The sequence below is a fragment of the Schistocerca piceifrons genome, chromosome 4 (genome assembly GCF_021461385.2).
Source record: "Schistocerca piceifrons isolate TAMUIC-IGC-003096 chromosome 4, iqSchPice1.1, whole genome shotgun sequence".
In the NCBI taxonomy this organism is placed as follows: Eukaryota; Metazoa; Arthropoda; class Insecta; order Orthoptera; family Acrididae; genus Schistocerca; species Schistocerca piceifrons.
Window position 1 is genome coordinate 192,943,267 of NC_060141.1, and position 27,993 is coordinate 192,971,259.

Consider the following 27,993-nt stretch of genomic DNA (forward strand, 5'->3'; position numbering starts at 1 on the left):
CAGTTCTTAAAGGGGACTTGTAATCCTTTAGCATAGTACACTCCTGGAAATGGAAAAAAGAACACATTGACACCGGTGTGTCAGACCCACCATACTTGCTCCGGACACTGCGAGAGGGCTGTACAAGCAATGATCACACGCACGGCACAGCGGACACACCAGGAACCGCGGTGTTGGCCGTCGAATGGCGCTAGCTGCGCAGCATTTGTGCACCGCCGCCGTCAGTGTCAGCCAGTTTGCCGTGGCATACGGAGCTCCATCGCAGTCTTTAACACTGGTAGCATGCCGCGACAGCGTGGACGTGAACCGTATGTGCAGTTGACGGACTTTGAGCGAGGGCGTATAGTGGGCATGCGGGAGGCCGGGTGGACGTACCGCTGAACTGCTCAACACGTGGGGCGTGAGGTCTCCACAGTACATCGATGTTGTCGCCAGTGGTCGGCGGAAGGTGCACGTGCCCGTCGACCTGGGACCGGACCGCAGCGACGCACGGATGCACGCCAAGACCGTAGGATCCTACGCAGTGCCGTAGGGGACCGCACCGCCACTTCCCAGCAAATTAGGGACACTGTTGCTCCTGGGGTATCGGCGAGGACCATTCGCAACCGTCTCCATGAAGCTGGGCTACGGTCCCGCACACTGTTAGGCCGTCTTCCGCTCACGCTCCAACATGGTGCAGCCCGCCTCCAGTGGTGTCGCGACAGGCGTGAATGGAGGGACGAATGGAGACATGTCGTCTTCAGCGATGAGAGTCGCTTCTGCCTTGGTGCCAATGATGGTCGTATGCGTGTTTGGCGCCGTGCAGGTGAGCGCCACAATCAGGACTGCATACGACCGAGGCACACAGGGCCAACACCCGGCATCATGGTGTGGGGAGCGATCTCCTACACTGGCCGTACACCACTGGTGATCGTCGAGGGGACACTGAATAGTGCACGGTACATCCAAACCGTCATCGAACCCATCGTTCTACCATTCCTAGACTGGCAAGGGAACTTGCTGTTCCAACAGGACAATGCACGTCCGCATGTATCCCGTGCCACCCAACGTGCTCTAGAAGGTGTAAGTCAACTACCCTGGCCAGCAAGATCTCCGGATCTGTCCCCCATTGAGCATGTTTGGGACTGGATGAAGCGTCGTCTCATGCGGTCTGCACGTCCAGCACGAACGCTGGTCCAACTGAGGCGCCAGGTGGAAATGGCATGGCAAGCCGTTCCACAGGACTACATCCAGCATCTCTACAATCGTCTCCATGGGAGAATAGCAGCCTGCATTGCTGCGAAAGGTGGATATACACTGTACTAGTGCCGACATTGTGCATGCTCTGTTGCCTGTGTCTATGTGCCTGTGGTTCTGTCAGTGTGATCATGTGATGTATCTGACCCCAGGAATGTGTCAATAAAGTTTCCCCTTCCTGGGACAATGAATTCACGGTGTTCTTATTTCAATTTCCAGGAGTGTAGATCTAGAAATTAAAAGAGAATGGGCAAGCTTAGTTTAAAATTATTTGTTTAGTGTTCTGTAATATATTCCACTAACCCCAGTGCAGCCCTCCTGTGAATGCTGTTCTTTGGCATAGGATGAATTTTTTGTTGCTTATAAGTAGCTGGCAATCACTTTGACTACAGTGAGAGGATTAGCAGTAGCTGCAAATAGGTGTGTTGGGAAGGCTATCAAGAGCCATGTACAATAGATACCAAAGGTTCCAGAAGAACTATTCTGTCCTGTGGAAACTTCCTTTGCTAGACTAAGTACAGGATCTGTCACAGCTTGTTCACTTTATTATGAGTGACATTTCAGTGGTGCACTTAGACGCCTATATGGAGTAGACAGAGACCAGAGTGAACTCAAGATATTACACCAATCTCCATAATAGATAAGTGAGACACACTTCAGCTGTCAGGAAGCCTTCTGTGTGTGTGTGTGTCTTGCCAGGGAGAGGTGTATGCAGAGGAATAGAGAATATTTATTTTGTATTGTTGTTTTTCTGACATATTCTATATCGTGGAGGACCTCCTCACTATGGATCTATTTCAGTGAAAAGTATATCTAATCTAATCTGAATTTAAAAAGTCTGTCAATGGTTGGTAGTTCAAATATATCATAAACAATGGTACCCCTTAGGGAAGTGGACCAAAGGTTGAGAAGAATTTCCTTTTACACTCTCTGTATGTGCCTTGAGGTCTCGTTCAACATGATGAAGAGGTTGTTCTCGCAGGCATTGAGCAGACAGGGTGCAACCAGCTGCAGATTGGGTCACATGTTTGAACATATGAAGCCTGTTGTCTGGGCTCTGAGGTCATAAATGCATCATTCCTCTGCTCACTCTAGTGGCTAGCATTGCTACCTGTGGATCAAGGGGTCCTCGGTTTGATTCCTGGCTGGGTTGGGGATTTTATCTTCTTGGGGACTGGGTGTTTGTGTTGTCCTCATCATTTCATCATCATCATCATTTGTAACAGTGGCCAGATTGGACTGCATAAAAAACTGGACTGTGAAAAATTTGGACTTTGTATGGGCACTGATGACCACACAGTTGAGCACCCCACAAACCAAATGTCATCATCCTTTGCTCTCAGTAATCATTTAAGAAGAAACAACAGCAATAATAATAATAATAATAATAATAAAGGGCAAGGGAGCTGAACTGGCACCCCCTTTTACCAAGCCACTTCCAGAGGCAATTGCTCCATCCATCATGTTTTGTTAACCCAGATGCACTGTCTATAGATTTCATGTTCCAGAGGAGTTACAGTATTTGATGCAGAAAAAAATCACATTGAGAACATCAAGGAATAATACATTGTTGTACTGCAATAGGTGGCCACTTTCACTTGGTAGAGAACTCACCACTGTGTGATTTATGTGACGTACAAATTGTTGTACATAACTTTTTAAATTCAGATTAGATTAGATATACTTTTCATTGAAATAGATCCATAGTGAGGAGATCCTCCATGATACAGAACATGTCAGAAAAACAAGAATACAAAATAAATATTTATAAAGAAACACAAATATGCTAATGTACCTTCCACATACCCCAAGTGAAATGGTCCTCGTGGATGTGGAATAAGTAAAAAGCATCTGAAACATATCTTCATTTGCAATTCTGGCATCTTTCTTAGCTGCATTAGGTTTTAAGATATCACCCATTGGTGACACAAGAAAATCTGTGCTGGACTGGGACCTGAACCCAGATTTCCTGCTTGTCGCTAGTGGTAAATGCAGGTTCACATCTTGGGCTGGAACACTTTTATGTGTCACCAATAGGTAATATCTTTATACCTAATGCAGCTAATGTCAGAAGAGTCCACAACTGCGCTAAATTTCATAAATTTAGTACAGCTGCAAAATCATCACCAATATGTATTTTCGCAGACATTGTTAAGAATAACTTATTAAAGTATTCAGAGAATAGGATGCCCATTTTCTTAGCTGGATGTGGGAAACAAATTTTACTTTGTACCAGAGTGATTTTTTAATTTGATTTTGTCAGTAATCAAGCAGACATCTAAGTTTGAATCATTGTTTTAAGAATATGCATGTTCTTTCATTATTCTGCTAGGTGTGTCTTGTGCATCTGTTTTATGTGATTATACAGTTCTATTTTAGGTGTTAAATTTGTGTCAACATGCAGTTCACTCAGTGACAGGCAAAGGTCATTATAGCATTGGCTGAAGTTTCAGTGCTTGTCTCTTGTACTTCTCACATGTAAAGCACTTCTCTTTAAATATACCAGCAGTTATTATCTTTACCAAATATGCCTCAGGGATCTGGGTTAATGTTGCTCAACTTAATGACTTGTTTTAGTTAGGCCTTGTAACATATTGTAAGTGTGCCACGAAATCTGTAATCACAGGACAGTTGATTTTAACACAGTTAGAAAGAAGCCTCGTTCCACTCTGAACCATATTAGCTAATATTTAACAATAGTGTTGTCATTGCTGTTAATTTGAGCTCTTCCTACAACTTGCATATTAGTGATGTTTTCTTTCCACTTGATCAAGTTTCAGTTGGTGGTAGCTCTCAAGCTTTTTAATATCTTGGGATGGCTGTCTTTCACATTCGTGTAATGATGATGACGACATAAGAACAGCCCTACACATCATTATTTCTGAGTATATAACCCGTACATTATTCCAGAGGCGTCAGTACTTCAGTTCACAAAAAAATGCATGAGCTATGCAAATCCTTTTCTCCACTTCTGGTTCACTGTATCGTACGAGACACTTGGGTAGAGAAAGTAGCCACTTACTCCAGAGCTGTACGTAGATATTGTAACATGTGGACTGACTGCTCTTGGTGTAGGCTGTGTTAGTAGCATACTTTGTGAATCTTGATGGTGAGCCCACATTGGTCATAAGCATTCTTGTGGTGGTTTACTGCCACTTTTAACTCTTTTTAAAATTATGGTAATGTGTTGTTATAACTTCAAGTTGAACAAATATATTTCAAGGAAGACGCAATACGTGAAAGTCACAGATCAAGTAAACAGTGTAAGACGTGTATACACTTTAACAGTCAAATCATAACTGAGTCCAAGTCTAGCAGCCACTGGCTGGCTGGCCGCTTAGGTGGCACTGCTGCTGCATGGCAGGCAGACAGCGCCGCATGTAGAGGACGCGCGTAACTGCACGGCAGCACTTTGGAAGATCGGCGAGTCACAAAATGTGTAATGCAATTCAGTTTATCTGTGACTCTGGTTAGTTTTCTGGAGTGGAGCTAAATAAGCAACCACAATCCAGGATTGTGCTCTTGTCAAGTGCACTAATAAGAAGAAATTAAGCATGGTCAAACATCAGTTCAGAAATGTGAAGATACATTTGTTTGAACCTCTGACATCTCATTATTGTCAGTTGAGCTGGTGAAATTGTTCACAATTTTCAGTTTTCTAGATAAGCAGATGGCTGGACTAAACAGTTGTATTCCTTTATAAATTCTGTATGTCTTTGCTGTCAGATATTCTTTAGAGCTATCAAGTCTTCTGTTGCCACTATTTATGCCATATTTTTCTTGTTTCTATCTGAAATTTGTACAGGTCCTTAATGGTGGAATTTGGATCTTGAAGCAGCTCTCTATTTCAGAGGGATGAGACCCAAAAGTTCTATAAAGTTGTTATCAAATGCCATCTCTTTTCTATTATTTATTTTAGTTTATTATCAAAATCAGAGGTTCCCTATGTGAGTTTGTGCTAGTGTTTTAATATATGGTTCCTTTTCTTTATGCACTGATAAATACTCTACTGGTTCCACAAGTAAAATGCTATTCCTTTTCAGTTCATTTTGCCTTCTGACAATGGTACTGGTATGTAGGATATTTGATTTCCCCCTTATTTATCATCACATTATATTTGGGAAGCATCCCTGATCCACCACCTGAGCATGTGGCCTCTGTAGATTACAGGTACCCATAAAGATAAATCTTCGTCATCATCATAGTTTCAGTGCAAATCAATGAAAAGGATCATTGCTACTCACCATATAGGGGAGATGCTGAGTCACATATAGACAAAAAGACTGTCAGGAAATGAGCTTTCAACTAAGGAAGCATTTTTCAAAATAGACAAAAGGAGAGAAGTAGAAAGACTAAGGATTCATTGGTGGAAAAGTGAAGTGCTGGAATGGAAGCAAGGAAGGGGCTAGATGGGTAGGAATAATGACTAACAAAGTTGGAGGCCAGGAGGGTTACAGGGATGTAGGGTATATTGCAGGGAGAGTTCCTACCTGTGCAATTTAGGAAAGCTTGTGTTGGTGGGAAGGATCCAGCCTGTGAAGCAGTCATTGAAATGAAGAACATTGTGTTGGGTAGCATGCTCAGCATCAGGGTGTTCCAGCTGTTTCTTGGCCATAGTTTGTCAGTGGCCATTCATGCAGGCAGGTTGTTGGTTGTCATGCCCATGTAGAATGCAGCACAGCGGTTGTGTTTTAGCTTTTGAATCACATGACTGGTTTCACAGTAAGCCCTGCCTTTGATGGGATAGGTGATGCTAGTGACCAGACTGGAGTAGGTGGTGATGGGAGGGGACAGGTCTTGCATCTAGGCCTATTACAGGGATATGAGCCATGAGTCACGGGGTTGGGTGCAGGGGTTGTGTAGGGATGGATGAAGATAGAGGATATTATGTAGGTTTAGTGGGCGGTGGAGTACCACTGTGGAAGTGATGAGAAGGGGGTGGGGGTGGGGGGGGGTAGGACATTTCTCATTTCACAGCATGACAAGAGGTAGTCGAAACCCTGGTGATGAATGTGATTCAGTTGCTCCAGTCCTAGGTGGTACTGAATCATGAGTTGAGTGCTCCTCTGTGACTGGATGGTGGGACTTCTGGAGGTGGTGGTTGGTTGGAGAGATACAGCAAGGGAGATCTGTTTTTCTGCAAGTTGGGAGGGCAATTACAGCCTGTGAAGACCTCAGTGATACCCACGGTATATTTTGAGAGTGACAAATTGTCACTACAAATGCAATAGTGGTGGTTGGTTGGAGAGATACAGCAAGGGAGATCTGTTTTTCTGCAAGTTTGGAGGGCAATTACAGCCTGTGAAGACCTCAGTGATACCCATGGTATATTTTGAGAGTGACAAATTGTCTCTACAGATGCAATGGTGGCTAGGTTGCATGGAAGGGCATTCTTGGTATGAAATGGGTGGAGGGATTTGGGGTGATGGTGAGGCAAGGTCACAGTTAAGAAACTCTGGAAAGTTAACAGAGGATGATTTTAGGGCAGTGGGGTGGATCACGGTTGGATGGAGGAGTGAACTGAGTGAGGTAGGGTTCAACATTGGTCTTTGGTTGAGTCTGTTTGGTAGGATTGGTGGCAAAAAAGTGTTTTCAATGCAGGGACCGGGAGAAGGAAAGGTCTTTAACAAGTCCTGCATGATTGAATTTGGGAATGGGACAAAAGGTGAGGATTTTGGAAAGGACTGGTATTTTTGCAGGGCTATCCATCCTGGATTTTCTATTGTTTGATTTTTTCATTACAATCTTATGGATGTACTCAAGACTTTTTTATTTCTGATGGGGCAGTTGAAGTGACCAAATTGTTCCAGTCATAGTGGAATTAGCATTCCACGTAGTTTGCATGAGCCTGTTTATATTGGTTAACAATTTGGTAATGATTGAATAAACACTAATAGAGCATAGGAGTTAGTAAAAAGTGTATGTGTTTCTGTACAGAATCTTCATCATTGTATGCCTGCCCATTTAGAGGACCACAGTAGACTGTAATGCTTGATGTGACATGCCTTGCATTCATAGCAGTTGTATTCACATAGCAGGAACAATAAATGGATGAGAGGGTCCACCAAGTTATGATATGACATTAAAGTTGTAATGTGGATTGAATGATCAATGGGAAATTATCCTCTTGGAAAAATAGTCTACAACACAAGAATTACAATACAATATTTTTCTCTGTCACTGTATGTGACTTCTTCATTATCTGTTAAGACAAGATGTTTTTTGCCCCTATTATCTGTTAAGACAGGATGTTTTTTGCCCCTTTTTTGTGATAAAATACTTCATCTTTCCTCTTTCTTAACATTTACATGTGTCCTGTTTGACTTAGCATCTTGTGATGGAAGTTCTTCCTTTGCATCATTATTTAATGTTCCCTGATATGTTGATTTTCTGTGTTATGGCTAGAACATTCATGCATCATATCTCACTAAATTTTTATTTTTATTTAGTTTTTATATTCTTATCTTCATGTAAAAGTTCGTAAGTGATTTGGGTGTCCTGCATTTACATGATCTTGTCTTACTTTTTTTATTGTTACAGTACTGAAAGTGATTTGTTATTTTATGAGCTTCTTTTAGGTATTTTAGAATGTATGAGGTTTTTCAGTTTTATTTTTCGAAACTAAAGCAAGTTCCCCTATATTTCCAGACTGTTAATTACTAACTTTATTTATGACAGGTAAGTGAAAGTTTACTACTAATAAAATGTGTTTGCTGAGAAAGAGATGTCCAGTTTGGATTAATTTATTTGACTGATTTCATTCTGAGAGTTGACTGACCGATCACATACTGTTCTCCAGCCAAACATTGCCATCTATTTAGTGCTGTCATTCATTTTAAGTAAGTACTAGTGTCATCGTTTTTCCTGTCTTTTCAGAAATAAGGACCGAGAAATAGAAGAAGCTGAAGAGAAGCATCAGACTGAAATAAAAATTTACAAACAAAAAGTTAAACATCTTCTTTACGAACACCAAAATAATTTGGCAGAATACAAGGTAAGTGATAAATGTTATCTAAAGTTGACTGTTCACAGAAATGAGCCCTATAATCAGCAGCAGATAAGTCTCCTTGAACAGAAACAGCCTCGATGGCTTTTGTGCCAACACATAACTTGGAAGAAAATTTTTTATTACCGTACATTGAAGATCAATGAATAACCAGAGCACATATAATGCATTTTGACTAGTAGCAAGTGTGTCCAGAGCCATTTGTCAGAAACCCCCAAAACTGTTCTGCTGTTCACCACTGTTGTTCTTGCAGCTGAAAATGCCAGATGACTGTACATTTTAAAAGCTTACAGTTGCATTGTACTGTCATGGATCAATAACAGCCCCAGTGTCTTTTTTGAGTGAATATCTTTTTAGACAACTTGCTATCACTATGTGAGTGTAGGTATACAATCACTACCAGCACATCTGGATATGACATTGCTGTGGCTCTGTGTATTGTTGTTATTCCATGTCAGATTTTCCATTGTTTGATAAGACTAGGATGAATACATAAGTGAGAAATACTGTGTAATTGACTAATATGTTGTTTTATTATTACATTTTTTAGTTTACAAGTTTAAAAAATGAACATAACACAAAGTTTATGATATCCTAAAAAACACTCATAACCTGACAGATGTTGATGTTCAGACTGGTCAAGCATGACACACTGTTGCCATTTTTTGTCTTGATTCAGCATTATATTCTTTGGCTACAAGCATGAAAAATTTCTCCCCATATGATTTAATTGCATACCAGACTTTTATGGCAATGCAAACTGAAGTTTCCAGAAGGACTTTTTTATTGCTAAATGTATGTGTGTGCCGGCTTGCCCATGTGTAAATTGTCTAAAGATGACAATGTATCTGTTTTTACCAGTGGCTGTGAAATGAATATGAAATTTGAGTTAGTTGGTGATGTGACTGTGTATAATAGTATCTAAGATGTGGCAAATGGTACGTTGAGAACATGTAAAAGTTAGAGATGTAACAAATGGTTAAATAAACGATACACTGATCTTCTCAAAAGCTGAGAAGTGATTTTTTCTTTTCTTTCTTAGCCACCCTGGAACATCTCCTAAATATCCTGGCCCCTCTGAATCTCGGATAACTCTATAATTACGTAATCTGTTGCAAAGCACCATTGTGGCCATTTGACCTTGGCCGCTGATAACACCACAGCTTAAATGGGCCCTACATCTTCCAGGTCCATGTACGGGATAACAAATCATGCAACATCTGAAATTATTCTAAGTCCATTACCTGTTACCTATGTCATCCAGCTGGTGCTCTCCTACACATAAAAGGAACAACAAACAACGATATCTAAAAAAATAAATAAATGCATCAGAGTAATAGATTTGCTGAATTACAATTTTTACCTCCATGGGAGCTGAAATAATTACTGAATGAACATTATATAGACCAAAATATAGTAACAAGTAACAAATATTTTCATGCCTTGGACCTGCAAAACATGAAAGAAAACAGATATTAGTAAAATGGACACCTGTGGTTCATGTTATACTCTGATCACTGCCATCAGTTTGTCTATAGTGTTCAGTTATTGTATTGCACTGACAAATGAACAGAAAATCACTGATTACTTCATGGGGGTAAAAAATGTAGCCATAAAAAATTCTATCTAAAGCACATTACTTGCAGTACCATAAAAAAACATCATGCATATTAGATCAGCACTTACTGGATACAATAGCATCACAGTCCAAATGATGAAGCTTATTATTGACCCGCTACTGACCACCGTAACAAATATTTTCAACCAGACCTTAATCACAAGTGTTTTCCTGGAGGCCAGGAAAAAAAGACTAGTTAAACCACTACCTTAAAAGAATGTTACCACAGCACCCTCTGATTACCCACCTGTTGGTGTTGTTCCTGCTCTGTCCAAGACCTTAGAATATATAGTCCATGACCACCTAACAAAGTGCCTAACCAGATGAATACCAATCAGGTTTCTGTAAACATCTTAGCACACTATCTGCCTTAATAAAGGCAACAAATGATCTGAAGCTTGCCATGGACACACAAAACGGAAGTATCATGTGTTTCTTAGACTTCAGAAGAGCCTTTGTCACTGTTGACTTTCAGCATATTACTTGTCACACTTGGTAGCCCAAATTTCTCATGAAATGTGTTGCAATGATTTCGCTCATACCTGATGTCTTACCAGCAATGCATGATTTCCACCACCATTAAGTCACAATGGAGGCAGGAGGATCAGGACCCCCCCCCCCCCCCCCAGAGTTCAGTATTAAGTACTATAATCTTTTCATAGTATTTTGTCCTACTGCAAATATCACTTGTCTGCTGATGACCTCCGGCTGCAAAACAAATAAACTTGAAGACAGCTATCGAGAATCTGAGTACCGCCCTGTGTGCACTATTAAAATGGACACAGGATATCGGATTAAAGCCCAACCCATCCAAAACCCAGGTGGTACTGGTTGGTCATTCTAGGTTTGTTAGCCTGAAATATCAGGAATCCCTACCGTCTTCCTAAATGGGAAAGTTATCAACTTCTCTCCTTCAGCAAAGAATCTAGGAGTAATAATAGTTGAAAATCTGATTTGTATTAAGCACATAACTGCACTGTACAAGAAGCCATCAACATATTTTGATGCCCTGCAAAAATATAAAATGCTCTTCCCTCTTGACCTGAGAAAAAACTTGTACAAATACTTTTACTCCCAATTATTGAGTACAGCGATGTTATGCTGCAGGGCCTTTATCAGGAAAGCTCATGGCACCTGGAACTAATTATGAATGTCTGTGTTCATTATATCTCTGATGTTCAACTCTTTGATCATATTTCACAGTCATATGAGTAGCCATTCTGACTGCGAGAGATTTCCATACCCTCAGTCTTCTCTACTGTCTTATCAACAGACACTGTCCCTCATACCTCTCATCATTCTTAATGCTCTTCTATTGACAGCATGACAGGAACACCCTTTCCCATCATAGCAGCAAAATCCTTTCTGTCCCACTCAAAAGTCATTCTCAGCAGCAGGAGCCTGACTTTGACATAACCTCACATGTTATATTAGAGAACTGAATAACATGTCCAGCTTCAGAAGACATTTAAAACATACACGCTAAAGCAACAATAAGGATCACCATTGTCTCTGTTCACACTCATTACTCTTGCACATACTTTTGGTCCATATTTTCTTCACTTCCTAGTATTCTTAGATGGTGCAGTCACCTTAACTTCCCTTTCTGCAGGACACGCTGTATCAGAAAACATTTATTTTATGCTTATACAAATTCTTTTTATATCTGCCACCATCATCATTGTCATTATTATTATTTCTTTTCTTTCTCGGGTGTTATTTCTGGCTAAAAATGGAAAGTGACGTGGATCTTGATCAAGCGTGACTTCCTTTTAACTGTACGGTATATGTTACATTGCATTTAGGAACTTTCGGGTAATTGAACAAGTATCAATAATTACAGATTTCTGTAGTTGTATATATAAGTTTGGATGTAGCTGTAATGCATTGATGTACTGGTGGATATTGTGTGGTATGACTCCTGTAGTTGATAGTATAATTGGTTTGATGTCAACTTTATCCTGATGCCAGATGTCCTTGACTTCCTCAGCCAGTTGGATGTATTTTTCAATTTTTTCTCCTGTTTTCTTCTGTATATTTGTTGTATTGGGTATGGATATTTCGATTAGTTGTGTTAATTTCTTCTTTTTATTGGTGAGTATGATGTCAGGTTTGTTATGTGGTGTTGTTTTATCTGTTATTATGGTTCTGTTCAAGTATAATTTGTGTTCATCATTCTCCAGTACATTTTGTGGTGCATACTTGTATGTGGGAACGTGTTGTTTTGTTAGTTTATGTTGTATGGCAAGTTGTTGATGTATTATTTTTGCTACATTGTCATGTCTTCTAGGGTATTCTGTATTTGCTAGTATTGTACATCTGCTTGTGATGTGATCTACTGTTTCTATTTACTGTTTGCAAAGTCTGCATTTATCTATTGTGGTATTGGGATCTTTAATAATATGCTTGCTGTAATATCTGGTGTTTATTGTTTGATCCTGTATTGCAAACATGAATCTTTCCGTCTTACTGTATATATTGCCTTTTCTTAGCCATGTGTTGGATGCGTCTTGATCGATGTGTGGCTGTGTTGGATGATACGGGTGCTTGCCATGTAGTGTTTTCTTTTTCCAATTTACTTTCTTCCTATCTGTTGATGTTATGTGATCTAAATGGTTGTAGAAGTGGTTATGAAATTGCAATGGTACAGCCAATGTATTTATATGAGTGATTGCTTTGTGTATATTGCTAGTTTCTGCTTGTTCTAGAAAGAATTTTCTTAAATTGTCTACTTGTCTATAATGTAGGTTTTTTTATGTCTATAAAACCCCTTCCTCCTTCCTTTCTAGTTAATGTGAATCTTTCTGTTGCTGAATGTATGTGATGTATTCTATATTTGTGGCATTGTGATCATGTAAGTGTATTGAGTGCTTCTAGGTCTGTGTTACTCCATATCACTACTCCAAATGAGTAGGTCAATATTGGTATAGCATAGGTATTTATAGCTTTTGTCTTGTTTCTTGCTGTCAATTCTGTTTTCAGTATTTTTTTTCTTTTAGTTCTTCTTTAATATTTGTATTATCTATTCCTATTTTTTGTCTGTATCCTAGATATTTATAGGCATCTGTTTTTTCCATCGCTTCTATGCAGTCGCTGTGGTTATCTAATATGTAATTTTCTTGTTTAGTGTGTTTTCCCTTGACTATGCTATTTTTCTTACATTTGTCTGTTCCAAAAGCCATATTTATATCATTGCTGAATATTTCTGTTATCTTTAGTAATTGGTTGAGTTGTTGATTTGTTGCTGTTGTTGTTTTAGATTATCCATGTATAACAAATGTGTGCTTTTGTGTTGGTATGTTCCAGTAATATTGTATCCATAATTTGTATTATTTAGCATGTTGGATAGTGGGTTCAGAGCAAGGCAGAACCAGAAAGGACTTAATGAGTCTCCTTGGTATATTCCACACTTAATCTGTATTGGCTGTGATGTGATATTATTTGAATTTGTTTGGATATTAAGTGTGGTTTTCCAATTTTTCATTACTATGTTTAGGAACTGTATCAATTTAGGATCTACTTTGTATATTTCCAATATTTGTAGTAACCATGAGTGGGGTACGCTATCAAAAGCTTTTTGGTAATCAATGTATGCGTAGTGTAGTGACCTTTGTTTAGTTTTAGCTTGATATGTTACCTCTGCATCTATTATCAGTTGCTCTTTACATCCTCGTGCTCCTTTGCAACAGCCTTTTTGTTCTTCATTTATAATTTTGTTCTGTGTTGTATGTGTCATTAATTTCTGTGTAATGACTGAAGTTAATATTTTGTATATTGTTGGTAGGCATGTTATGGGGTGATATTTTGCTGGGTTTTCTGTGTCTGCTTGATCTTTAAGTTTCAGATAAGTTATTCCATGTGTAAGTGTATCAGGGAATGTGTATGGGTCTGCAATGTAACTGTTAAATACAGGGTTATTACAAATGATTGAAGCGATTTCACAGCTCTACAATAACTTTATTATTTGAGATATTTTCACAATGCTTTGCACACACATACAAAAACTCAAAAAGTTTTTTTAGGCATTCACAAATGTTCGATATGTGCCCCTTTAGTGATTTGGCAGACATCAAGCCGATAATCAAGTTTCTCCCACACTCGGTGCAGCATGTCCCCATCAATGAGTTCGAAAGCATCGTTGATGCGAGCTCGCAGTTCTGGCACGTTTCTTGGTAGAGGAGGTTTAAACACTGAATCTTTCACATAACCCCACAGAAAGAAATCGCATGGGGTTAAGTCGAGAGAGCGTGGAGGACATGACATGAATTGCTGATCATGATCTCCACCACGACCGATCCATCGGTTTTCCAATCTCCTGTTTAAGAAATGCCGAACATCATGATGGAAGTGCGGTGGAGCACCATCCTGTTGAAAGATGAAGTCGGCGCTGTCGGTCTCCAGTTGTGGCATGAGCCAATTTTCCAGCATGTCCAGATACACGTGTCCTGTAACGTTAACTTTTGGTGAATTGCGAATTTGCTGCACGAATGCGTGAGGATTCTCTACCACCCAGATTCGCACATTGTGTCTGTTCACTTCACCATTAAGAAAAAATGTTGCTTCATCACTAAAAACAAGTTTCGCACTGAACGCATCCTCTTCCATGAGCTGTTGCAACCGCGCCGAAAATTCAAAGCATTTGACTTTGTCATCGGGCGTCAGGGCTTGTAGCAATTGTAAACGGTAAGGCTTCTGCTTTAACCTTTTCCGTAAGATTTTCCAAACCGTCGGCTGTGGTATGTTTAGCTTCCTGCTTGCTTTATTCGTCGACTTCTGCGAGCTACGCGTGAAACTTGCCCGCACGCGTTCAACCGTTTCTTCGCTCGCTGCAGGCCAACCCGTTGATTTCCCCTTACAGAGGCATCCAGAAGCTTTAAACTGCGCATACCATCGCCGAATGGAGTTAACAGTTGGTGGATCTTTGCTGAACTTTGTCCTGAAGTGTCGTTGCACTGTTATGACTGACTGATGTGAGTGCATTTCAAGCACGACATACGCTTTCTCGGCTCCTGTCGCCATTTTGTCTCACTGCGCTCTCGAGCGCTCTGGCGGCAGAAACCTGAAGTGCGGCTTCAGCCGAACAAAACTTTATGAGTTTTTCTACATATCTGTAGTGTGTCGTGACCATATGTCAATGAATGGAGCTACAGTGAATTTATGAAATCGCTTCAATCATTTGTAACAGCCCTGTAATTTTGTTAGGTGTGAATGTGTTGGGGGAACTTCTTTAGCCAGAAATTTGCTATTTTATCTTTTCCAGGGGCTTTCCAATTGTGCGTAGAATTAATTGCTCGGGTGACTTCATGTTGCAAAATTATCACTTCAGGCATTTGTGGTATCATCTTGTATGTGTCTGTTTCTGCTTGTATCCACCGTACATGCCTGTTATGTTGTACCGGGTTTGACCATATGTTGCTCCAGAAGTGTTCCATGTCTGTTATGTTTGGTGGGTTGTCTATTTTAATGTGTGTGCTATCTATTGTCTGATAAAATTTCTTTTGGTTTGTGTTGAATATTTGGTTTTGTTTCCTTCTATTTTCACTTTTTTTGTATCTTCTAAGTCGTTTGGCCAATGCTTGTAATTTCTGCTTCTTTTCATCTAATTGCTCTATCGCTTCTTGTGAGATTTTACCTAACCTTTTTGGTTTTTTGTCTGATATTTCATTTCTTATAAATTGTGTTAGCTGTCCGATGTCTTTTCTCAGTTTTTCTATTCTGATCTGGAGCCTGTGTTGCCATGCTGGTTTTGTGGGTTTCTTCTGTGTGTTGGTTGGTTCTGATCTCTGCCTAGTGTGTATATTTAGTGTAGTGAGTGCTCCTATATAAACCAGTAGTTGTAACTCTTCCATAGTTGTATTTTCATTTATTTTGTTGTGTATGATTGTGTTGATAGTTGTTATTGTTGTTTCGACTTGTGGGTTACTTGGTGGTCTATGCAAGAATGGTCTAATGTCTGTATTTGTGTCTTTGTATTCTATATATTTTAGCTGAAATTTTTCTTCTATATCTAACGTGTGTCACTTCATGTTCTATTTGTGCTTGTTCTGTTGGCTGTCTTAAGATTTCGTTTTCCTCTGATTGTTTAATTGATGCGTGTTGTTCTTTGTTTGTTTGTTCTGGAAAGTTTGAGTCCATTACTATATTTTCTTCTTTTTCTGATTGCACATTCTTTTGTTCCAGTATTTGTTGTACTTGTTGTTTGATGTTTTCTAATTCTGACTGGGGTATCCTGTTATTTTTGATTATTACACGGATCTGATCAGCTAGTCGTTGTTCTGTTAAAAATTTTAATTCTGGGTATCTGGTAATAAATTTTGTGTATACTTGTGATCTGTATCCAGTTGTGTTGGTTCCTAAGTTTGTTGCTTGGTAATAACAGAGCATGAGGTGTTGGTTAACTACATCTGACCGTCTCATCCTCTGTCTTTGTTTTCCTTCTAGGGTGGTTGCAGGAAGCATATCCTGCAAAACACCTCTATTTCGATTTAAATCATTTTCCGTGTGACTAGCAGTGTCGTTACCATTGTGGATGGGCATAGGGTTCAAGCGTCGTCCCCGACCATGACAGCGCTTGTTCGAGGCTTCGTTAGTTCTGTCCTGAACCAACGAATCACACTAAATGGGGGGTTAGCCCTATTAGTGGTTTGTTCTTTTCGTCGCCTTTTATGACTGGCAGAACATACCGAAGGCCTATTCTTCTTCTTCTTATTATTATTATTATTACTACTACTACTACTACTACTACTACTACTACTACTATTACTATTAGTATTAATATTATTATTACTGTTATCTCTGTTAGTGGCAGCAGCTGCAAGAGTGCAAGTACTACCTATATTAACTTTATTATTCATTTACTCACATTGCCACTTCAGACACTCAAATAATTTTCATATTACTTTTAATATTAAAATTGTTATTTCTTAGGTAACTATGATGTAAAAATGATGGTGTATGTGTGGTGAAAGCCTGGTCTGATGTAAGAGAGGGTCTGGTGGCCCTAATCAGATCAGGTTAATTAAATAAATAAATAAATTATAACCTCTGTGATTCCCTGTTGACAGGCAGAGAGCATGGTTTCTCTCAGGATGGCACAAGATGATTATACTGATCAAGAAATGGAGTTATTGGCAGACAAGAAAGACTTGAAGAGCCGTCTGAGGGATCAGGAACTGGCACATCAAGAAGAAATGAGAAATGTCAAACTGGTAGGGGGCTGTTTTGTTCATATTTTGATATCACTGATTTCTTGCTTCAGAGTTATTTGTTACTGCATTTGTAGATTGTGACCTCAGATTATAATCTGCACATTTTTGTTTCCATTTGCAGGAGCACAGTGAAGCACTTAGTAAGGCAAGAGAAAAATTTGAGTCAGAAGCTCGAGAAATAGAAGCAAAGTATGAAAGAAAACTTGTTACCCAACGGAATGATATATGCATGAAGTATGACATGGAACTCAAAGAGCTGGAAGAAAGAAAAAACAAACACATTACAGAACTTATGAAAAATCATGAGAAAGCATTCTCTGAAATAAAGAGCTATTACAATGATATTACCTTAAATAATTTGACACTTATAGCAAGCCTTAAGGTATCGCTGTGATTTTATTTTTGTCCTTATAGGACAGAGTCACTAATATTAAGAAATTTTGGAAAAAACACACCATGTTAATTTGTGTGTGCATGCTATGTGTAATGTACGGAGTATAATTCCATGTAAGTGTGACTCAAATGGAGAATGTGTAACAATTATTGCAGGAACAAATGGAGGAAACAAAGGAACATGAAGACCGTATGGAAAAAGAGCTACGTGAACTTAAAAATGAAAACAAAAGATTAGTGCAACCTTTTGAAGAGGCTCAAGCTACTGTTGCAGATCTGACACGAAAAATGCAGACCTGTGAAAAGGACAAAGAATCTTTAATGGTAAGAGGTAGAAAGGATTTGAGATTACATATAGTATATATTTTAAGAACATCTTACTGTGAAATCTGTCTGAAGTGAAATTATTTGGCTTCATTAGAATTTTTGGCATTGCAGAGATTTGAAGCTTACACTGATTTATTCTAAAATGTACATTTAACCATGAATGGAATTCTGTTGGGGAGTGCAATACATTGTTTTTGTGGTCTTCAGTCCAAAGATGGGTATGAAAAAACTCTCCAGGTTGTTCTATCTTGTGCAAGCCTCTTCATCTCTATATGTGCAACCTACATCCATTTGAATCTTATTATATTCCTCTCGTGGTCTCCCTCTACAATTTTTATTCCCTGATTTCCCTCCAATACTAAATTTATGATTCCTGATGTCTCAAAATGTGTGCTGTCAACTGATCCCTCTTTTGATCAGATGGTGCAGCAAAAGTCATTGCTCCCCAATTCTGTTCAGTATCTCCATAATAGTTATGTGATCTGTCCACATAATCTTCTGAATTCCGTAGCACCACATTTCAGAAGCTTATAATTCTTGCCTGACTTATTATTGTCCACATTTCACTTTCATACAAGGCTACATCTAGACAAGTAGCTTCAGAAAAGATTTTCTAACACTTAAATTTATCTTAGATGTTAAAAAATTTCTCTTTTTCAGAAATTATTTCCTTGGACTATAGCCACTCTTCATTTTACATATTCACCACACTGAACATCATCAGTTAATTTGCTATCAAAAATGGCAGAACACATCTACTACTTTTAGTGTCTTGTTTCCTAATACAGTTCCCTCAGAATATTCTGATTTAATTCAACAACATTACCCTTCTTTTATTTTTGTTGGTGTTCATATTATGTCCTCAGGGACCGATGACCGTAGCAGTCTGGTCCCTTTAACCCCCACAAACCAACCAACCAACCATATTATGTCCTCCTTTCATGACACTGTGCATCCAATTCAAATGCTCTTCCAAGTCCTTTGCTATCTCTGACAGAATTACAGTTTCATCAGAGAACCTCAAAGTATTTGTTCTGCTCTCTGAACTTTTTTAATTCCTGCTCCAAATTTTTTGTTTTGTTTTCTGTACTGCTTGCTGAATGTACAGATTTAATAACAACAGAGGTAGGTGATGACCCCATCTCACTCTCTTTGCAACTGCTACTTCCCTCCATGCCCTTTGACTCTTTGTAACTGCTGTCTGGCTTCTGTACAAGTTATAAATAACCTTTCACTTTTTGTATTTTGAGAATTTCAGAGTACATTCCAACTAAGCTTTAAGTCTATAAATGATAAAAAAAAGGTTTTCTTTTCTTTAGTCCAACTTGTAAGGTAAGATGTAGGGTCAATGTTGTATTGCATCTTCCTACAGTTCTCCAGAACCCAAACTGATATTTCATGAGGGGGCTTTTACCAGCTTTTCCATTCTTCTATAAATAATTCATGTCAGTATTATGCAACTAAGACTCATTAAACTGGAAGTTTAATATTGATACCTGTCAGCACCTGATGTCTTTGGAATTTGAATTATTACATTCTTCTTGGTGTCTGAAGGTATTTCACCTGCCTCATATATCTTGCACACCAGATGCAATAGTTTTGTCATGATTAGCTTTTCCAATGATATCAGTAGTTCTGAGGGAATGTCATCCACTTCTGTTGCCTTGTTTCAATGTGTTCTGTCAAATTCCTCCTGCATTATCACATCTCCCATATCATCTTCATCTACTCCTTCTTGTGCAACTTTGTACTGACACAATATCAAAAGTAACACCAATTAAGTTTCATTCTGCTTCCACATGAAGAGATTCACAATAACACCGACTGAAGTATGGAATGGTACAAAGTCTCAGAACCGCAGAACACATCAATATACAGTCTCATAGGTGAGCATGAATAAGTAAGTAGACATACATGAGGCTGAGGGCCCAGCACACCTGGCTTATATTGGGCTGTTGTGCACACAGCACAGAGCTTGCTGCACTGACTGTCCAGCTGTGGAGGCACTTTTGTATCATGCACTGTTGTATTATGCACATTCATGCTCCAGGGTTACAACACTCCTTCCCCCTTGGGAAAAAGTGTTCACTATGGAGATGTCAATGTCTTCATCAGTAGGTGACAACTATTGGAGAGGGGGCATGCTGGCATTGGAGAATATGGTCTGAAATGGCACAGGTGTGGACAGGCATTGCCACTTCTGTGTGAGAGGCCATACGGGAGCACTGGTGCTGTATCCACGTCCACGCAGACACTCAGCAATACAAGGCAGATCCCATCAGGTGGCTGGGCATTGGCTAGAGAAGACGAAGTAGCGTATGGCGCTGGCGACTGTGAAGCAGCTCTGCAGCACTATGGTCGCTGGCTGGAGTGAACCTATATGAGCTCAAGAACCTACCAAAGGCTTCCTTGGGAGAAGATTCAGTGCTGTATTTTTTTATCTGGGTTTTGAATGTCTGGACCAGCCACTCCACCTCTCCATTGGACTGAGGATGGAAGGGAGGGGCCATAACATACTGGATGCCACTCTTTGTACAAAAATCTTAAAAATCTTGAGACACAAAGTGTGGGCCTTTGTTCACTAAAGCATATACAACAGTCCTTCTGAGAAAAATATCTTTGAGAGGTCTGTGACCTTAGCTGCTGTGGACGTGGATGGGCAACAAACCAAATCAGGAAATTTTGAAAAAGCATCAACTACTAAACTACTACAAGCCAAAAGGAGAAATAGACTGACAAAATCAGCATGAATACCTGCAGAGGTGCACAGGGGGAGGGGGGGGGGGGGGGTGGCCATGGGAAAAGAGAGGCCTATGGTGCCTCCTGATGGATGGTGCACTGTGGACAGGCTGTCACAATGTGTGTGATCTGATTATCAGCACCAGGCCAAAACACATGGCAGTGGGTCAGCAGTTATGTTATGAGAGACACCCCAATGTTCCAGGTGGAGAACTTGCATGACGTCATGCTGCAGTGTGGATGGAATCACTATCCTGGCTGCCTACTCTTTTTGTGAATTGTGTCTTATTTATCTCATAACATACCTGTTTGATTCAGATACAGGATAAATGTCAAAATTGCAGTAAAATCTCACCATGAACACAGTACAGCTGACATTAACAAACCGCATCATAATAATAATACAATTTTGTTATATATACATACAGTAAAATCTAACACTTAATTACTGCTTGCTCTAATTATCATTTCATCTTCTATGAATTCCTCTACTGAATAGTAGCATTCCTCCCACAGAATCTGCTGTAGCCTCATTTTTAAAATTTCTGCCTTCATAATAAATACGTTTTTGCCCATTAACTTGTTATACAGGGTGAGTCACCTAACATTACCGCTGGATATATTTCGTAAACCACATCAAATACTGACAAATCGTTTCCACAGACCGAACGTGAGGAGAGAGGCTAGTGTAATTGGTTAATACAAACCATAAAAAAATGCACGGAAGTACGTTTTTTTAACACAAACCTACGTTTTTTTAAATGGAACCCCGTTAGTTTTGTTAGCACATCTGAACATATAAACAAATATGTCATCAGTGCCGTTTGTTGCATTGTAAAATGTTAATTACATCCAGAGATATTGTAACCTAAAGTTGACGCTTGAGTACCACTCCTCCGCTGTTCGATCATGTGTATCGGAGAGCACCGAATTACGTAGGGATCCAAAGGGAATGATGATGGACCTTAGGTACAGAAGAGCCTGGAACAGCACATTACGTCCACATGCTAACACCTTTTTATTGGTCTTTTTCACTGACGCACATGTACATTACCATGAGGGGTGAGGTACATGTACACACGTGGTTTCCATTTTCAATTACGGAGTGGAATAGAGTGTGTCCCGACATGTCAGGCCAATAGATGTTCAATGTGGTGGCCATCATTTGCTGTACACAATTGCAATCTCTGGCGTAATGAATGTCGTACACGCTGCAGTACATCTGGTGTAATGTCGCCGCAGGCTGCCAAAATACGTTGTTTCATATCCTCTGGGGTTGTAGGCACATCACGGTACACATTCTCCTTTAACGTACCCCACAAAAAGAAGTCCAGAGGTGTAAGATCAGGAGAACGGGCTGGCCAATTTATGCGTCCTCCACGTCCTATGAAACGCCCGTCGAACATCCTATCAAGGGTCAGCCTAGTGTTAATTGCGCAATGTGCAGGTGCACCATCATGCTGATATCACATACGTCAACGCGTTTCCAGTGGGACATTTTCGAGCAACGTTGGCAGATCATTCTGTAGAAACGCGATGTATGTTGCAGCTGTTTGTTACAACGCGCAACTGAACGTCGGAGGTTTCAAGCGTCAACTTTAGGTTACAATATCTCGGGATGTAATTAACATTTTACAATGCAACAAATGGCACTGATTACATATTTATTTATATGTTCAGATGTGCTAACAAAACTAACGTGTTTCCATTTTTAAAAAATGTAGGTTTGTGTTAAAAAACATACTTCCATGCATTTTTGTCTGGTTTGTATTAAACAATTACACTAGCCCCTCTCCTCACGTTCGGTCTGTGGAATCGGTTCGTCAGTATTTGATGTGGTTTACGAAATATATCCAGTGGTAACGTTAGGTGACTCACCCTGTATATTGTCATCCCCATATAATGTGGAATCTGTGCATATTATTTCAACTGGTGTGTGGGTAGCATAAAATTATTTTTATTTCTCATGTTATATATGTGTTTAAAATGATTCTCCTCAAATAATTTTTTACTGCTACATAGGAAGATTATAATTTCATAAATGTATATGGAGGGAACAGTTAGGATTTGTAGTTTCCAAAATAATGAGGCGACATGACTCTGTTTGCTGTGCAGTGTACATGTATCTGACAATTTTCTTTTGCAGTTTCAGTATTTGAGACACACTTCTTGAACTTTCCCAGAAAATTGTCCCATATCTAATGACAGATTCAAAATAACTATGATAAGCAATTTTTGTGTACTCATGTCAGTGGAATTTGCTAGTATTTGCATTGAAAAGGCAAAACAGCATTGTTTATTTTATAGGAGGTCAGTATGTGTATTCCAGCTTAAGTTCTTGTCCACATTCAGTCCCAGGAATTTGACCATGTCAACTTCTTTCATAAGCTGATTGTTATGTTGTATTTTAAGCTTCACACATTTTCAATATTTGGTTTTGAAATGTGCCATATGGGTTTTTGCAATGTTCAGTTTCAACCCATTTAACTGGAACCAGTTTTCCAGGGTATCCAGTGTGCTTACAATGGAGCTTGGAATTTTGTCGTCTAGTAACACAGAAGTATCGTCTGCAAAACAGAACTGATGGGGAATTTATATTTATGGATAAGTCATTTATGTCGAATAGGAACAGGATTAGCCTCAAAATGGAGCCTTGAGACATGCCTTTCCCATCTGAGGTGATTGTTATCCTTTGTTTTCTGTTGTGTAAGTATTACGTTAGCCAATTTAGAGTATTTTCCTTAATCCCATATTTGTCTAATTTGTAGATAAGCAAGTCATGGTTCACAGAGTCAAATGCTTTCATGAGATCACAGAAGATACATGCAACTTTACTCCTCTGGCCCAGTGATTTGCATGTCTTTTCAATAAAGTTATTCACTGCATCCAGAGAGTTTTTTACTGGTTGAAATCCAGATTGGTTACTTATAATAATATCATTTTTACAACAATACTTTTGACCTGGTTTGCTACTTTCTCTAACACTTTTGACTGGACTGGAAGAACAGAAATAGGGCGATAGTTTTCCATGGCTTCCCTTGGAACTTTCTTGAACAGAGGTCTGACTTTGGCATACTTCAAAATATTGGTAAAGCATCCATCTTCAAAAGACTGGTTGAATATTTTAGTTACGGGAGGTGCTATTATGTTACACACTGTTTTAATCACATTAGTGTGCATCCCATCACACCCAGCAGAGTTTTTATTTTTTAATGATAATATAACATTTTTCACATCCTTTATTGTGACTTTTTTTAAATCCGTAAGATACTAGCTTCTTGGCTCAGTCCAAAGGGATTTACTTTACTCTGATACTCCGCTACATCAACATCTGACTTCGCCACATTTATGAAGAATTCATTTAAACAGTCTGATATTTGAGCTAGGTTTACAATGAAGCTGTCATCTACTTTAATCCTTGACAGTAACACATTATCAAGAACTGGTAATGGTGGTGGAGAGCACATTAATTATGCAAAGAACCTGATCCTTGGCCTGGTAGTTTATTCAGCCAATCATTGTGGAAAAAGTGGAAAACCTGATGTAAGACAGAACCAGCCACGACAGCTGCCAAAATCCAAGAACTGGTAATGGGAAAACCATCCATGCTGTTTTTGGCTTTTTGTCTAAATGGAAATACAACATTTCATTCTGAGCAAATGTTGGACTGGGGTCAATTGGCAATTGAGAAAGAGCATCCGAATTAGTGTATTGGGATGTGAGTTGGGAATGAATCTCATAGTTATAGCATTGCAGATGATGGACTGCTTTGTCCAGTAAAGATGTTGAGAGATTGAAAAGAGAAACCAGAGGTTTATAATTCGTGATCAAATGAAATTTAGAACTGTATCATAACATGAGCCTTTTTGAGCACATACAAAATAGCAAGGCTTCTTTTTCTAGTTGCCAGAAGTGCTGTTGCACCTGATTCAGAAATTTGAAAGCATGCACACTGCCCCAAGGCTGTACTGGGAGGCACCTTTTGCCAAAATAAGATGTTGATCTGATTGGAAAATAATCAAGTGTGGTGCTGAGTGTAATTTGGATCTTTATAGGATAAAAGCATGCTGTCAGGTGGGCAACCGGTGAAAAGGAACATTTTTATGTAAGACAGCATGAAGTGGATGGGCCAATGTGGTTGCATGAGGGAGAAATTTATGGTAGTGCATAACCTTTCCAAGAAAGGCTTGTGATTCTTTGACATTTGTGGATTTGTAGGACATAGCAAAGCTGGGCCATTCTGTGTACAGGAAGCCAATGCATACAGACTTATATCTGCATAGCCACAGCTTCCATCATCTGTCTCAGAAGAGAGCTATGCTGAATACTTTAGTACACAGAACCAGTACTATTTCTGACAAGGACCATTTGACGACTGTTTTCAAGAGAATTGGTTATTCTGCCGGTGAAATTAAATCAGTATTGTCCAAGAAAGTAAGACACGATTCCGTCCATAAACAAGAAGAGGACCAACACATAGCATGGCTTCCATTTTGCGGTGCTACAACAAGCAGGATAGGCAGAGTCCTTAAGAGGCAAGGAATAAAACCAGTTTCCGACCACCTAGGAAAATTAAGGATATGTTGAGACCAGTCAAAGATAGTCTCTGCTTAAGGGTGCCGGGAATTTGTAGTATTTCTTGCGAATGCGGCAAGAATTACGTGGGCCAGTCGGTAATAACCGTTGCCGACCACTGCATCAAGCACCAGCGCCACCTGAAATACAGGTATTTGGAAAAATCTGTGGTGCCTGAGCATAGCCTGCTTAACAAGCATAAGATTTTATTTGAAGAAACGAGAGTAATAGCCCATGCACCGAATTACTGGGACTCTGTGATCCGGGAAGCAGTCGAAATTAGACTTAGCGATAATAACTTTAACAGAGACAATGGTTATGCACTTACAACACCTGGAAGAGTACACTGGATAAAGAAAAATCGCAGAGGAAAACTTCCCGCACTTTACCTCCTGATTCAAGGGGTGGCGCTGCAAGCAACGCGGGATAGAAACTACATCTATGGGAGTAGAGGGCACCACTTCACTATACACCATATTGCTGTTGCTATGACGTATTCCAGCCAATCAGAAGCGGTCCTTTGCATCTAAAAGTGGGAGTCTCGCCAGTTCACGACAGTCAGTTTTAGCCGACGTCGACCTTGGAGGTAGTGGTCGAAAGCTTGGAGTTTTATTCTGAATTGATGCGGCATGTACACCGAGAGACTTTTATTCACAGCAAAGCTGTAATTGCATCAACATGCTAGCTTAAAGGCTTACTGCCAGCATACGAGACTTGAAAAATGAGATAGATGATAGACAGCTGAAAAAAATGTTATTTGTCCGGATACATTTGAAACCAGCAGCTTGTTGCACCATGAACAAGGCACAAAGGTTCTGCAAACATTCATCTGTTGGGGGACAATATCGTCCAGGTAGTTAATGCACTCTGGCATGGAGGCCGAGGCCGTGAGTTGCTCCAAAATACATTTGAGAAAGGCAAGGGTGCTAGCCACATCAAATTGCAGGCACTAATATTGATGTAACCTGAAAGGGGTATTCACTTCAAAGACGCATTTGAAATCATCATCCAGAGGGAGTTGTAAGTAAGTTTCTAACAAGACCATTTTCAAAAAATATTGGCCTCTGGAAAGCTATACTAAGAATTTATCCTGATGGGGTAAGGGATAGGTATCAATAACAGACTGTGAATGTACAGACATTTTAAAATCACCACAGAGCTGGATGTTGCTTTTAGGTTTTTTGATAATTAACAATGTAATAGACCATTCACTAGGAGAGACAGGTGTGATAACATCCCAATATGTAAATTAATCTAGTTACAATTTGACTTGCCGCCGTAATGCTGTTGAGGCTGGGTGTGCACGAAAAAACGCAGTTGTGCCATTGGTTTCATTGTGATGTGAGCCTTGAAGTTGGTAACACACCCTGAACCTTCCAAAACCAGGGAGAAATGTTCTGAGCAGAGTGAATTCAGATGTTGGAGCAGAACTTGGTTGAATATCAGATGCACTTTGTGAGAAATAGAGAACGCAAAAATTTTTAAGGCGTATAACCCAAATAAATTTCAGTGTTGGCATCATCCACTACTAGGAAGATCAAAGGCCAAACAAATGCTTTTCACACTATGGAAGTAGAAAACTGTCCCAGAATGGGTATTTGTTGTTTGTTGTACTCACCAACCATCAAGAGACACAGGATTATGCCAGTGACCCAAGATCCACATAGATTTGTGAATTTAACAAAGTCACTGCTTCACCCACTTGCTTTTTTGACTTAACATACACGGCTTGCCCATGTTGAGCAAAACATTAAGGGCATGACGGAAGAGGAGCACTGCTGCTGCTGCTTTGCACAGCACTGCCCTATGCAGTGTGGTGGCTGCGGTTGCACAGCCATGATGTCGTCATCTCCCATGAGTTGACTGACTGTGGCTGAGGAGGTGAGAAAGCAATAGCAGCTACTGCACACTAGGCTTCTATCTTTTGTCCCGCTGCCCTAGGTATCTGTGAGAGAAGGATTTTCATATTGAGAAGCTTGTTCACAAACTCCCCTATCAAGTGCCAGACGTTCTATTGCATCATGAACCATTGAATTTTTGTACAACTGCTGCGGTCACTTTTGATAATGGTAGAAATCAATGCAAGCAGCAATAACTTGACTATGTGTGCAATGATAATTAGTGGGCAACTGACACATTTCATTAAATGAGAGACTAGCTGTACCTGAAGAGGGGCTAGGTGACACAAAAGGTGATAAACATCAGGAGAAATCCATGACAAAAGTAAAGCCTTATACAAGTTGTGGTTGGCAACCCCTGAAGTTTGAAAATGTTATGAAAGGCATTTTTCATAAGCATCCCAATCATCTGCTGAATCATCTTAAGAAGGAACTGGTAGAGGTTGAATCAACAGTGGTGGAACCTGGCATATCAGTGAGGCTGCAAAATTGTTTGGCTGTATATAAAGCTAAGAAATAAATGTGCTGGATAGAATACCACACTTACTGCCCAGTATCTTGTAATGCTGAACAGACATAATATCAGAAGTAACACCAACCAAGTTTTATTCTACTTCCACATAAAGAGATTCACAACAACACTGAATGAAATATAGGACAATACAAAGTCTCATAACTATAGAACACATCAGTATACAGTCTTGTCGGTGAGCATACAATAAGTAAGTAAATGTAAGTGAGGTTGAGAATTTGGCATTCGTGGCTTATATTGGGCTGTTGTGCACATGCACACTGTTCGCTGCACTGTCTGCCCAGGTTGCAAAGGTGACCTCTCTGTGCCAGCCATGGAGGCACTTGTATTGCACGCTGTTTGATTACATGTGCTCATGCTACAGGGTTAGAACATCCTCTTCCTTGTCTATAATATTGTCTTCAAGTTAATTTTACTTGTATAGTCCCTCAATTTTTCTTCCACCTTTCAGGTTTCCCTTC

At 39.7% G+C, this 27,993-nt stretch overlaps 1 protein-coding gene across 1 annotated transcript in view; it reads left to right on the forward strand.

The window, feature by feature from the left end:
* Positions 1-27,993, forward strand: part of LOC124795436 (dynein regulatory complex subunit 4) — a 136,288-nt gene that overhangs the window by 48,899 nt on the left and 59,396 nt on the right. Inside the window, exons 5-8 of the mRNA XM_047259462.1 lie at positions 8,113-8,230; positions 16,925-17,068; positions 17,190-17,450; positions 17,618-17,785. Coding sequence (XP_047115418.1) covers positions 8,113-8,230; positions 16,925-17,068; positions 17,190-17,450; positions 17,618-17,785 — 691 coding nt within the window. The remainder of the gene's footprint in view (positions 1-8,112; positions 8,231-16,924; positions 17,069-17,189; positions 17,451-17,617; positions 17,786-27,993) is intronic.